This window comes from Muntiacus reevesi, chromosome 9 (genome assembly GCF_963930625.1).
Source record: "Muntiacus reevesi chromosome 9, mMunRee1.1, whole genome shotgun sequence".
NCBI lineage: Eukaryota > Metazoa > Chordata > Mammalia > Artiodactyla > Cervidae > Muntiacus > Muntiacus reevesi.
In genome coordinates this window covers 73,292,149-73,306,588 of record NC_089257.1, presented here as the reverse complement: position 1 = coordinate 73,306,588, position 14,440 = coordinate 73,292,149, and the positions used below count along the sequence as shown (strand labels likewise).

The 14,440-nt window shown below is 37.5% G+C and overlaps 1 protein-coding gene across 3 annotated transcripts in view; it reads left to right on the top strand.

Annotated features, from left to right (window-relative positions):
- Positions 1–14,440, top strand: part of ATM (ATM serine/threonine kinase) — a 136,159-nt gene that overhangs the window by 102,122 nt on the left and 19,597 nt on the right. For all 3 annotated transcript variants that reach the window (XM_065944050.1, XM_065944048.1, XM_065944049.1), the window contains exons 53-57: positions 768–850; positions 2,196–2,336; positions 3,115–3,231; positions 11,686–11,835; positions 13,761–13,926. In XM_065944050.1, the coding sequence (XP_065800122.1) occupies positions 768–850; positions 2,196–2,336; positions 3,115–3,231; positions 11,686–11,835; positions 13,761–13,926 (657 nt within the window). The remainder of the gene's footprint in view (positions 1–767; positions 851–2,195; positions 2,337–3,114; positions 3,232–11,685; positions 11,836–13,760; positions 13,927–14,440) is intronic.

The window sequence follows — 14,440 nt, the reverse complement described above, 5'->3', positions numbered from 1 at the left end:
GGATATTTTAATTACAGAGCAGAATGTAAATCTGCTCAACTCACACACATTAATTATAGATATGAAAGTTCTGATGATTACAACTCACACATGATTCAAAACTTAATTTTTATCTAAAAAGCTTCAATACCCCTCCAGTTACTTTTTCACTTAATATCTTATTGTGAAACTGATAATAGATAACTGCACTCTAGGACTTAAAAATGAAAAGACCTTATCATTTTCTCCATCACTCTTCTTGCTGTGTCTCTTTAAATAATTATAAGCTGCTATAATATTTGGTTGTGTGTATCTGTCTACCCATACTTTAATAATTATGTTCTTTTTTTCTGTTCAGAATCATATCTTCATATTTAAATTCTTACTATTTTAAAAAATGAGGCTCCTCATAGTGTTCCTCTAAGCAAACAAAGAATACTGTCATGTTGTTTAGTCACATTTAATAGTAATGTGTATAGCATTATCTATGTGCCATTCATACTGTTATATAATTATCTTAAGTTGTCCAACTTGGCACCTCAGGTGGAGTCTGGCCTAATTACCAGTGCCAGGCAACCTGCAAATTCATCTGTAAGCCACGTTACCCTTTGCTATGCCCTGACCCTGAGCGGCATTGTGTCCCAAGTCTTTGGTCTTCATTTCTAAATCAGAACCACAGGTTAGCCATAGTTTGGGTTTATGGTATCTGCTGAATTCTCCTGCTTTGCAACTTCAGTACTGTTGCTCAGTTTGCAGTTGTCACTGAAACTTCTTTATTTTAAATACAGAAGGCATAAATATTCCGGCAGACCAGCCTATTATCAAACTTAAAAATTTAGAAGATGTTGTTGTCCCTACTATGGAAATTAAGGTAATTTACCATTAACTGTTTTGATTTTTTAATTAAACCAAATTACTTTTTAGCAAGTTAAACCATTGGAAATAGCCTTTTTTTGTAGGTCAATATTGGTTAATTATTGGCAATTCCATTTGTTTCAACCAGTAGTTCGTTCTTTATTGGATTCCCTTTGACCAAGACTTAAAATACTTAAATATCTCTCCTGCTTTCTTTTCTATTGCCTTCAGTTTTACAGTTGTCATCTTTCTTATGAAGAAGTCTGTAGACTGTTATTGATATTTTCATTGGCCAGAAGAAGGAAATATTTTGTATGTTTATGTCAATATTAATTTTTAACTGAGCAAGAAAGTCTCTAATTGTTTTATATTGTTTTTTAAAATTCTGTACATGTTAAAATGTAATGACTTGATGTATTACAACATTAAATAATACAATATGTATTAAGTATTAAATTGACTGTAATATACATGACACTTTCAGTCATGTGCTAATGGTTTTTTATTGCTAGAAGTACGATGTGGGCAGGGATAAATATAATAATAAAGGTTGTTGTTTGGTCACTAAGTCATGTTCATCTCTTTTGTGACCCCATGGACTGCAGCACTTCAGGCTTCTGTCCATTAAATTTTCCAGGCAAGAATATTGGAGTGGGTTGCCATTTCCTTCTCTAGGGGATCTTCCCAACCCAGGATCTAACCCACGTCTCCTGCATTGACAGGTGGATTCTTTACAACCAAGCCACCAGGGAAGCTATAAAGCTATAAAGCTATATAGCTATAAAGCTATAAAGATTATAGTTTATAAAATGATCATTTTAACTGCATTGTAAAATCTCTCCTTTGAGTTTGCAGTTTACTGTTCAATATGTATGGTTATTTGATTTGAAATGTAGCTTCATCGTGTGGATTAACCTATCAGGAAAGTTACTTATTTAAATATTTTGTGAAATTGCCAAATTTAGCAATTAAAACCTAGAAAACTCCTCTGCATACTTTTCTAAAATTTACCTTATTGTTTTTGTGAGGAGATGACTTAATTTATACTGATGACTTAACATATACAGATCAATGGTAACTCCTGAACCAGGGTTATTGAATAGTTTTTTCAGCAACACTCATCTAACTTCTTTTATTAGGGTATATTTAAGGAGGTAAATTGTGTTACCTATATTGCTTTTTGAAGCCTCTCCAATGTCAAATCTCCTTTCTTTCATTTATAAAGTTACTACTTCTGTTCTTAACCAACAGCACATTGTCATTCATTCCTTTGCTTAGTATTAAAATTGTCATTTAAAATTCATTTTTCTTTAAATGCAAATTGAGTACTAAGGTATTGTCATATTTATATACTTTATTAGGTGGACCCCACAGGAGAATATGGGAATCTGGTGACTATAAAGTCATTTAAAGCAGAATTTCGTTTAGCAGGAGGTTTAAATTTACCAAAAATAATAGATTGTTTGGGCTCTGATGGAAAGGAAAGGAGACAACTTGTCAAGGTGAGACTTTGCTTTTGTGGTGTGGTTCCTAGTGGATTAATGAAAAACATCAGAGAAAAACTAATAGATATTTTCTTCTTATTTTGGCTCTTTGGTTTTGTTCTTAATAATTACAGGTGAGGAAAACAAAGTAGAAATAAGTTGTTCTCTAGAAGCAGAATGCTTTTCCTCATGGTTGGTTGAAGTGAAAGAATACTTTTTAAATGTGTAGATATGGTGAGGTTTAACCATCAGCCTACTTGTTGTGAAAAAAAATTTTTGTTGAGTGTTGCTTATTTTCTTGAATAGTTCAAGTTGAAGGCCCATGCTTCAGTATCCTGGGTCTGACATTGTGCTAAGTGCTATTTTAAATGCACGCAAAAGGGATAGCACTCCTCTCTTACTCTGCTTTTAAGCTCTTTGGGCCTTGCTGGGAAGTAGCAGAGAGACAACAGTGCTCCTCCACCTTGGCATTTTGCAGTGTGCCCTTAAGTGGAGGCATTCCAGTTATTTTAGTTACAGAAGCAGCTGTGATGGGGAGTGGGGACAGGTACTTCTTTTTTCTAAACTGGTCTACAGTGGTGTAGCTTATTCTAACTATCCCTTTGTTTGTGTGTTTGTGTGTTACACTCACAAACAAAAGAGTAGTATTAGGTCTTAATTACTTAAGAGATTGTTAAGGGGAGCACAGATCCTCTGATTTCCAAGTGCCCTTTGGCTGTCCTCAGATGACTTTGTGTGATTCTATAGTAAAGAAAATGAACTGTGCTTAGTTATTTGTGTTTTGATTATTCTGAAGGGCCGCGATGACCTGAGACAAGATGCCGTCATGCAGCAGGTTTTCCAGATGTGTAATACATTACTGCAGAGAAATACTGAAACCAGGAAGAGGAAATTGACTATTTGCACTTATAAGGTAGCTTATATTTCTGCTGCTTCATAAAGGGCTTATGAAAATGAGGTAGGGGTCAGCAAATATTTTCCTGAAGGATAACATTTTAGACTTTGTGGGCCACATAGGTCTCTGTTGCATATTCTTTATTTATTTTTTTCCTTGATAGCTCTTTAAACCTGAAAGACCATTCTTAGCTCACAGGCTATACATAAATATTTTGGGACTGGGGTTTGGTCCAAAGACCATATATTGCTAAGCTCTGATTTAAACAGTGTTTTTCTTTTGTAAAAGTATACATTAATGTTAATTGCAGCAATTTTTTTGTTTCAAGAAATCTTGTTCCTGTAATCAGCTAAAAGTATTTTCCCTTTATGTTTGACCATTTGGCCTATTTCTGGTATAAAAGTGCTCTTTAGAAGAGAAGTGATGTTAAAAAGAAAATACTGATTCAGTGAAGAATACTTTATATAATGTAGGGTTTTAAAATTTTAAATATGCTAGTTTTTGACTAGGTAATACATTTGCATGGTTCAAAGGTCCAATAATAGAAACAGGTATAAAAAGGGAAGCCTTCTCTCACCCTTTTCCCTTTACCTGTCAACCTCATGCCCCACCATCTCTTACCCTTATAAGTGCCGTTTTCATTTGTTTCCAGTGTTATACGAATAGAATATATGACTGCTGCTGCTGCTGCTGCTGCTAAGTCGCCTCAGTCGTGTCAGACTCTGTGCGACCCCATAGACGGCAGCCCACCGGGCTCCCCCGTCCCTGTGATTCTCCAGGCAAGAACACTGGAGTGGGTTGCCATTTCCTTCTCCAGAATATGTGACTATAATTCCTTATTTCCCCCCTTTCCTAGAGTAGAGACAACAATATTTTTTTAGCTCAGCAGTATATTATAGAAAGTTTTTGCTTTTTTAACAACTGCTGTGTGCATTAGTACATAATTATCACACAAGTCCTTATCATATAAAATAGGCACTTGGGTCATATAGTCCTTTCCTGTAGAAAGCAGTGCTGTGCTGCAGTAAATGACATTGAGCGTATTTCATATATCCACCGGTAAATCTGTGAGGTAGATTTCCTCAAGTTGGATTGATGGGTAACAGTAAATGCACCTGTAATTTGGTAGATATTGTCAGATTACCTTTAATAGAGGGATGTCCGGTCCCAATTGCATTTCCTCCAGCATTTTGCGTGAGAAGATAATTCTTAAGTCACATTATTCTATTAATTTAATCATCTTTGACCCTTACATGAATGCTCATCTAGCACATTTGCATTTTTAAAAATTGCAATATACCTTCATTTTGAAGGACTTGTTTTCTATAGGTGTTCCTTTCTGGTTTCATTCCTGTATGTCCTATTTGCCCTTGATTCTTCTGTCACTGCTGTAGCAAGGCTTATTTATTTATTCGTTGTTTCTATTTCTATGAAGATATAAACAAATTAAGATAATTACTGTGTATTAGTAGAGAAGCAGTCTTTCAGAGACACTTAGGATCGTCCCATATCTGTTTCTTAAACCTGCACAATGGTATATAAACAAGTGTTTATTTTCTCCAGCAAGTTAACCCTACTTAAACTCGAGGTATCCCAACCATCAACTAAGATTAGTTTAAAAATATAATTAAAAAATACAATAATGTTTATAATGTGAATAAGCTGCTTAGGTGGAGAAGGCAATGGCAACCCACTCCAGTACTCTTGCCTGGAAAATCCCATGGACGGAGGAGCCTGGTAGGCTGCAGTCCATGGGGTCGCTAAGAGTTGGACACGACTAAGCGACTTCACTTTCACTTTTCACTCACGCATTGGAGAAGGCAATGGCAACCCACTCCAGTGTTCTTGCCTGGAGAATCCCAGGGATGGGGGAGCCTGGTGGGCTGCCGTCTACGGGGTCACACGGGGTTGGACACGACTGAAGCGACTTAGCAGCAGCAGCTGCAGCTGCTTAGGATTAATAATAATAAGAAAGATGCAAGACTGAAAAAATTATACAAATGTAACAAGAAAGAAAAAAGGAAAATTAGGATAAGGTAAAAGTACCACATCATAAATGGGAAGACACTGAAAAATGTCAGCTGATTTCAAATTAGCATAGATAATGAAATGAAATTCCAGTAAAAATTTTGGAATGTGGAAACATGATGTAAAAGTTTATCTTGAAAAATATATTGGTGAGAATGACTAAAATGTCTTTGGTAAAAGCAATGCATGAAAGTGGACTCTGTCCAGTCATATGAAACCAAAGTAGCCTTGACAGATGTTTATATATACATGTGTAAGAAATCAGTATATAACTTTGACATAAAGTTCCTTAAATGCTATTAACTCTGGGCATGATGGGATTATGGGTAGTACCTGTTTTTTAAATATAGTTTGAATTGCCCTCAATGAACATTTTTTTAATTATAAAAATAATTGTTAAATTAAAAACCAAATAACTAGGGGAGCAGAGAAAAAGAAATTAGATCTACCCACCAAAATTCTGATTGAGTCAGGCTATTGTAACTGAAAACTGAGATTTTTTTAGAGCTTCTTAACTGCCTATAGAAATAAAAATATAAAACTCACTTATTAGTTGGATAAAGTTGAAAAGTGGAAAAGCATTTAAAAAAAGCACACTTTTTTTCTTACTTTCAAATTTGTGAGAAATTTGTCACCTGAAACTTTATTGTTAACTTGATGCTTTCTAGTACCAGTTAACAAAAAGCGAGTTCTCATGAAATGCTAAGAGCAAAAGTTAAAATTAAAGATCTGTGAAATCTATTCTTTGATGTGGTTTAGATCAGTGCTACTCAAATTTAGCAGGCATTCTAGTCCCTGGAAGGGTCTGTTAAAACACAGATGGCTGAGCCCCTAAAATTTCTAATTCCAGGATGGAGCCTGAGAATATGCATTTCTAGCCAGGTACCAAGTGATGCTGATGCATCTGCAGTTTAGGAACCACACTTTGAGACCCAACAGTCTAGTTAATTTGCTATCTATTGATTTCGCTTCATTGTAGGACAAAGTTGATGAGCTTTTAACTGTCTCCTCTGATTGCTCAGACATTTTTAGAGAGCAGATATTCAATAACATGAATGAAAGGGAAGTTTTATGCTCTAAATGCTAGACTTTTAGATAGCAAAGGTGATGACTAAAGAGCTGGGATCAAATATGTTGCAACATATTTGGGCTATAAGTGCTCAATCACTTCAGTTTTGTCTGACTCTTTGCATCCCTGTGGACTGTAACCCGCCAGGCTCCCCTGTCCGTGGGGTTTTCTTGGCAAGAATGCTGAAGTGGGGTGTCATGCCATCCTCCAGAGGATCTTCCTGACCCAGGGATCGAACCTACATCTCCTAAATTGCAGGTAGATTCTTTACCACTGAGCCACCCTTGGTCTATAGGGTCACCTGGTTTTCTCAGAAAGCAGCTCAGGCTTCCAAGCAAATAACACAGTTTAGCTTCCAGAGTTCATTGCTGTAAAGCATGAGACAAGACCTTGAGCTAAAATATTTTGAAGGCAAACCTTGTAACTTTTTAAATATCTTATTTTCACAGATAACTGTTTTACCAGTTAAATAGTGGAATTATTTAATGTTATATATTTGAATATTAAAAAATGACCTCTTGGAAGACTGCATGCTCCCAAGGCAGGGGGCATGGGTTTAAGCTCTCTCAGGGAACTGGATCCCACAAACCACAGCTAAGAGGGCATCCACATGTCACAGCTAAGAGTTTTAACATGTTGCAACTAAAGATCCTACTTGCCATAATGAAGATCAAAGATCCCATGTGCTGCAGCTAAGACCTGCACAGCTAAGTAAATTAAAAAATAATAATAATAAAAATTTTAAATGACCCCTAAATATGAGAGTTTAGGTTTGACCTTTTTTGTTTAATTGTACTATTGGGCCAATAGATCTATATTATTTTGAGACTACTCCAAAAATGTGAAAGCTGTGTTGTAGCTTTGTTGCTAGTTGTTCTTGATTTCAGTTAAAGGTTCCTGGAAGTACTGTATGGTATGTAGTGAAGCAGTCTACCTAGTCTTCTGTGGAGTCATTCCCAATCTGTCATTCAGTCTTCTTGTGATCATTGTGACAAAAGCAGGGTCATTGACTGCCTGGAATTAACTCTTGGCACCCAAATGTGGCTCAGTGGTAAGGAATCTGCCTGCCAATGCAGGCAGATATGGGTTTGATCCTTGAGTCAGGAAGATTCCCTGGAGAAAGAAACGGCAACCCCCCTCCAGTATTCTTGCCTGGGAAATCCCATGGACAGAGGAACCTGGCAGGCTATAGTCCACTGGGTGGCAAAGAGTCAGACACGACTTAGTGACTGAACGACAACAACAAAGACAACAACCCAAATGTCAACACGCAGCCTCAAAGGAGAGACCTGTATATTGAGGAACACAAGATATCAGAGAGAATCACGTGGGGATGAAGGAAGACAAAGTTCGTATTGTTTTTGCTGGCACTGAGACATGGCCCTCCAATAACCAGAATTTGTGTGACTGGGCTAATTTATCTTTACCAAAACTACAGTTTTAGAAAGTATGTTGAACAACTAGCCTAAAATCTTAGATATGAAAGGATTCATTTTTTAAAATCAGTGTCTTATAAACAACATTTAAATGCTGAAAGAAGCTTTGTACTTAATACTTCATTATGCCTTGTGAAAAACATTGCCATTTGCCTTCTGAAACTTGAGTTCGATGTTTTTTTACGTCAGCCAGCATCACAGTTGAACTCTGAAATGAGGCAGAAAAAAGCCAACCTACTCATTTCTCCATCAGTCTCTTAACAAAAGACAAGGGTTTGATTTTTTTTCCCTTACAACTAGATACTAATAGAGAGTGATTTTAGAAAAGAGATCTTTGATGGAATATATTAGGAGGTAAGGATGTGATCAAGCATTAGGGCCGCAGCTAGCTCAAAGTCAAAGATAAAGCTGAATTTTCTGGGAGGAAGGCATTTAGAGGTACTTAAGCAGGAAGGAAAATAAGTTGGAAAGACTATGAGATCTGTTTGTTCATTTGTTCAGTAATTGTTTATTTACTTGTCTAGTGGTGTATTAGATACTCTACCAGGTGCTGGGGATATAAAAGTCATAAAACATAGTCTTAGTTCCTAAGAAGCTCATAGTCTACCAGGGGAAACAGACAGACAATTGCAATGCAGAGTGTTAAGTGCATTTTTGGAGAATGAAAAGAGCTGAAGATAAGGAATCATGCTTATCTTTAAGACCACTGGGGAAGACCCAGGCTGAGGGCAGGAACAGGCTCCAATGTTGCCTGGGGAGAGAAAAGGGAGAGACTTGGCCACCAACTCCCAGTGGACCCTCAATACAAGGCCGTCACCCCAGGGTCACTGTGACTTACTGGAGCAAGTGGAGCCTCCTGGGCCAGGGTTCTTCCAGCTCCTTTTTCATTGTACCCAAGTAGGAGACCTTACCACACTAACAGGCAGCCAGAATCTGTTCAGTTGTTGCCTACCAAAATGCCTGTGATCTAGCACTGCTCCCGAGATTACGGCCCTGCCCCTAAAGAGAGGGCCTTGTTTTGGGAGCTTCTCGGCCCTGAGAGTGAGCACAGGCTCAGGAAGGATACACAGCATGGGACTCACAATCACTGGCCTCCTCCTGCCTGGAGACAGTTTAACATCTGAGGGAGGATGGGGAGAAAGGAGGGACCAGCCCTCTCTGCCCTGCCTCATTTGCTCCTATAAGAAAAGTGATGAGTAGCCTGAGACCCTTGGTACCAGGGCCTATTCTGTGCCCATGATCCTTGGCAAACCCTTCCACTCACCCCTTTAACCAGGGTGGGTGGGTACAGGGCAAAAGGAAGCCTGAAGCCCTGAAAAAGGCTTTAAAACACAAATCTTTTGCAAAGGCTCCTCTTAGGAACTTCAGGACATGGCTCCTATTCTGCCAGACTCCAGGGCTTAGGCCTGTCAACATCTGGGAGCTTAGGGTCTTAGGATCTGAGCAGCAGTGTTTTCCTAAGGCTGAGCCCCACCAACTAGCTCATCCAGAACTAGCCTCATTTTGGTATCTTTGAGACAGGGTGCTAGCCCTGAGCCTGCTCATCTAGAGAGGACAGTCATAAAGGGTTCAAGGCCCAGACTCTGTAAAAACTGAGGGGGAGCCCACACGGGAGGGGCATACACCCTGCTGTGGGATCGCAGCTGCTGGGGACCGCTTCAGGGGGAGGACAGGGGGGCAGGAGACAGTAGGGGTATGCGCAGGTAAGGGGTGGGGAGTGGTGGTTTAGGACTGAAGCACTGAATGCCGATTTTGTTTCACTGCAGGGCTTTTCACTTCCCTCTGCCTGTAATACTCTTTCTTCAGATCTCTGCATGAACTTTTCCCTTAGGTTATTATTCTTTCAGGCTTTTCTCCAATGTCACCTCTTCGGAGATGCCTTCTCTGACCATATAAAGAAGTATCAGTTACTTTTTTAAACATCTGTTTTGTTCTGTTATACTTGTTATCTGGCATCATTAAATGCCTATTAGTGTGTGTGTTCCCACACCAGAACGAAGCTTTGTAAGGACATGTTCTTCATCTGCCTCATTGCCGTTCTCAGTGCCCTAGCATCATGTGTAAGACATAATAGAGTCTCAGAAAACATAGTTAATAAATTAATGAAATCTCTTCCATGTTAAGACACAACAGAAAATAATAAAACATATTTGAGTATATTAAAATTTAAAATGTATGGAATTAAAGATACTATAAAGGCAGGTGGCTGAGAAAACAAATTTCTAAATGTTGATAACAAAAAGAGTTGTTATGAATAATAACAAGGGATTTATGTACAGAATATGGATATACCTATTACAGACCAGTAATAAAAAGACAAGCCATGAAAGAGAAAAAAAGGGTGATGAATACAAACAGGCAGTTCACAAGAAGAAAACATTTGAATAGCCAATGAGCCTATTAAATTGTACTCAGCTTTCCTGGGAATCTGGAAAATACAAATGAAAACCACAATAAGATGCTATTACACACCTCTTGGATTGGCAAAATGTGGAAGTCTTGATAAATACTACATGTTAGGAGGTTATAGAATAGACTCTGCTAATGGGTATATAATTGGTAAAACTACTTTGGATAGTTATTTGCCAGTATATGTTAACTAAGTTGAAGATGCATGTCCCAAATGACCCAGCTCTTCAATTTCCAGGTACATGTATACTAGAAAAACTGAAATATATTCATTATTAGACTAATTCATAGCAGCATTGGGGAAATCTGGAAACAATGTAAATGTTAATCAGTATTCCAATTGTATAAATTGGATAATTATGGTATATTTATACAATGCAGAGTTGTTAAAACGAATGACTTAGGGTTAAATGTACTAACATAGTTAAAGGTATTAATAAAATAGTGTTGATTGAGAAAAAAGCAATTGCAAAACATACATGTAGTATAAATATCTTTATTTAAAGCTTACAGTTACATATACATACATGCTGTGCTGTGCTGAATTGCTTCAGTCGTTTCTGACTCTGTGCAACCCTATGGACTGCAACCTTCCGGGTTCCTCTGTCCATGGAATTCTCCAGGCAAGAATACTGGAGTGAGTTGCCATGACGTCCTCCAGGGGACCTTCCCTAGCCAGGGATTCTAACCACAGCTCCTGTGCCTCCTGCGTTGCAGGCAGTTTCTTTACTGCTGAGCCACCAGGGAAGCCCTACATATATATATATATATATATACACACATGTATGTATGTATATATAAAGCTTTGAATAAAAGTACTGTATACCCCAAAATATGTGAACATGATAAGCAAGGTAGCAGTCATCTTGTTGGTATGGAGGGCCACAGGGTCAGTGAGGAGTACAAAGGGAGTTTTGTCTCTTTCCCAGCAAATATGAAAAATCTTAGATTTCATAAAGCTGTTTAGTAGGTAAAAGGGTGTTTATATTATTTTCTACTTTTATGTATATTTATAATGTCATAATTTTTAATCATTTTAATCTTTCTAGTAGAAGTGCTCATTTTACAGTATGTTTAAGAATACATTTCCTCTTGGTGTAGCTAATGAGACTACAAAGCAAGAATACATACACTTTCAATTATTAAAGTATACCCAAATTAAGACTACATTTGATGTCTTCCAAAGTGAAATTCTTTGAATTTGATATTAAAGTTGTAAGGAAAACAAAGTGCTAGAAGGAGTAACCTTAGTATGGCTTGGTCAGTCACAGATGATGAGTACAATTAACAGGATTGACCCCTCAGAGAATCCTGAAAATGGAGAGAAGAGCAGGTTCTTAGAAGTCCAAGCATCAGGCTAGAAAATCTTACTGTTTGAGCTCGTTTATTTTCAGTTGCTTTCTTCCTATGGACAGAAAAGTAGTAATGCAACTTGAAAAAATGCTTCACGCTGACTCTGATAATTAAATAATCTTCACATGCTCTTTAACGCCTATCCATAATCAAAAGGTATTTAATCTGTAATTTCAGGTGGTTCCCCTTTCTCAGCGAAGTGGTGTTCTTGAATGGTGCACAGGAACTGTCCCTATTGGTGAATTTCTTGTTAACAATGAGAATGGTGCTCATAAAAGATACAGGCCGAAGGATTTCAGTGCCAATCACTGCCAAAAGAAAATGATGGTGAGTAACATTCAAACACATATGTTATTGCAAGATTATCTGGTAGCTTGTTAAAATTGACAGTTATCAAATATTTTGGAGTGTAAAAAGTTTTAATTTCATCAGGTAATTGTATAAGACAGTATGCTTACTAGAATGAAAGTTTGTGTGAATGAAAAAGGAAAGTTTTTAAACTATGTTGTACCAACCCTTGTCGGATGAGAGTGTTTGCCAGTTTGCTTCCAATTTGGGGCAAGGTAATTCTTAACAAACAAAATACTAACTAAAACCAAAAAAGAAAAAGTTATGAAAGAGAGAGAGACCTTCCAAGACTTTTGCCACATCACATCACACTGGCCATCTGATGTGACATTCATTGACCTAATCAGTGACATTTATTGAATGTCTCCTCTTTATTGGGTTCTATGGTAGGACTTCACAAATATGAGTAATTACTATCATACTTATCCCATTTTAAGATGAAAAGAAGTTCTGAGAATTTAGCTTCCTCCAGGTCAGTGAACTAATAAATAATGGAACAAAGATTTAAACCTTGTCTGTCCAACTCTAAAATCTATTTACTTTTTCTTTTGTTGTGCTTTCTGTTACACATTTTTAAAAAATGTATGGTAAAGCACTATAGGGATTGTGATGGAAGGGTTTGTGTAGGGACAGAGGGCGAAGTGATCAGTTCTACCTGGGACAGGAAAGAGTGGAGAGAATCAGATTCAAGACTTGGTGGTCCAGTGGTTAAGAACCGATCTTCTAAAGCAAGGGATGTGGATTTGATCCCTGGTCTGCCCTCTAAAAATGTCTGAGCAATCAGAGGAGACAGTTAAAAGCTCATCAACTTTGTCCTACATGCTGATGGGCAACTAAGCCTATGTGCCGCAGCTAGAGGGAAGCCCTCTTGCTACAATGAAAGATCCTGTGTACTGCAACTAAGAGCTAACCCGCCAAATAAATAATAGACAAATATTTATTTAAAAAAAAGACTTCATAGAGGAGATGATGTTTGAGGTGAGTTTTATAAATGAATTGGTTTTCCAGGAAGAAGGAACATAGAAGCAAAAGGGAAGGAGGCATGAACAGGCAGGTAAAGATGGCATAGGCTTAGTTTTTGAGGAGGGATAGATGAGACTGAAGCAGTAGTCATTAGTCAAAAAGTGGAGGGTTGCTTCATGAAATGTTAAGAAATTTGCACTTTATCCTGTAAGCAATAGAGAACCCTTGAGAAATTTGTTATTAATTGCTGCTCTGACCAAACTTGTAGCTTCGTGTGTGTGTGTGCTTAGTCACTTAGTCACTTCATGACTTTTATTTGCATTTATTTTCTGCAGCATTTATTCCCGGGCCATAAGTTTTTGTTTCTTCAGTTTCTTCTGGGATATCTTTTTCTTCTGTGCAACCTCCTCTTCTGGTTTAGGAACAATCTGTTCTTTTTCAGTAAGGATCATCTCAGTGTGGCAGGGAGAGCTCATGTAGGGATTGATCCGACCGTGAGCTCTGTAAGTCCTGCGCCGCATCCTGGGGGCTTTGTTCACTTGGATGTGCTCAATGACCAGAGAATCTACATCTAAGCCTTTAAGTTCAGCATTACTCTCTGCATTTTTGAGCATGTGTAGTAAATATTCAGCACTCTTTTTGGGCCACCGACCCTGCATCCAGCCCCACTGTTTGGCCTGTGCACACCTACCAACTCCACCGTTGTAATGACGGAATGGCACACACTGTTTCTTTAAAGTGACATCCTTCAGATACTTGGTGGCTTTTTGGATATGCATAACCTTTATGGCCTGGGCAGTCTCACGAGTGTTCTTAAAGTAAACACGAATATTTGAACCTCTTGATTTGCATGATTTTGTGGCGCTTTCTGGGTCGAGTGCCTAGTATGTATTAGTTGAACACAATACTGAGAAAATAATTTTATATTTTATCTATTAAAGGATGTGCAGAAAAAGTCTTTTGAAGAGAAATATGAAGCTTTCATGGAGATTTGCCAAAATTTTCAACCAGTTTTCCGTTACTTCTGCATGGAAAAATTCTTGGATCCAGCAGTGTGGTTTGAGAAACGATTGGCTTATACTCGGAGTGTGGCTACTTCTTCTATTGGTAATCTTCTTATACATTTTAGTAGATTCAGCACTTCCTACATTCTGTGTTACAGGGAGATGATGATGGTGATCGTGGTTTTCACCAAGCCACCATCATTAGATCAGTGTGTTTCTTGTTGATCCTGATTCTTAGCTTCTAAATATAGCTCTTCTTATTTTGGCAGGAAAGAATTTCTTTTTTTCCAGGAAGAGAAATAAGACTGATTATTTTTCTTCTTTAATTTATAAGGAATATGTCTTATTTTCTCTTCCTTCAATGTATTATTTTCTGGGATTTTCTTTCGAAAATAATAAAACTCATGATAATTCCATTTAAGTTATTTCCTTTAATTGTTACTGGTCTTTTGCATACAGCCTTTATAATACTATGATATTAACACCCAATGATTGATTCTGTTTAATAGGAATAGGAATAATGATATATATTTAAATATTCTGTGTACGATATATATTCTGACTTTTTAATTTCTAAGAGTTTGGAATTAACAGTTAATTAGCAGTTAATAACATCT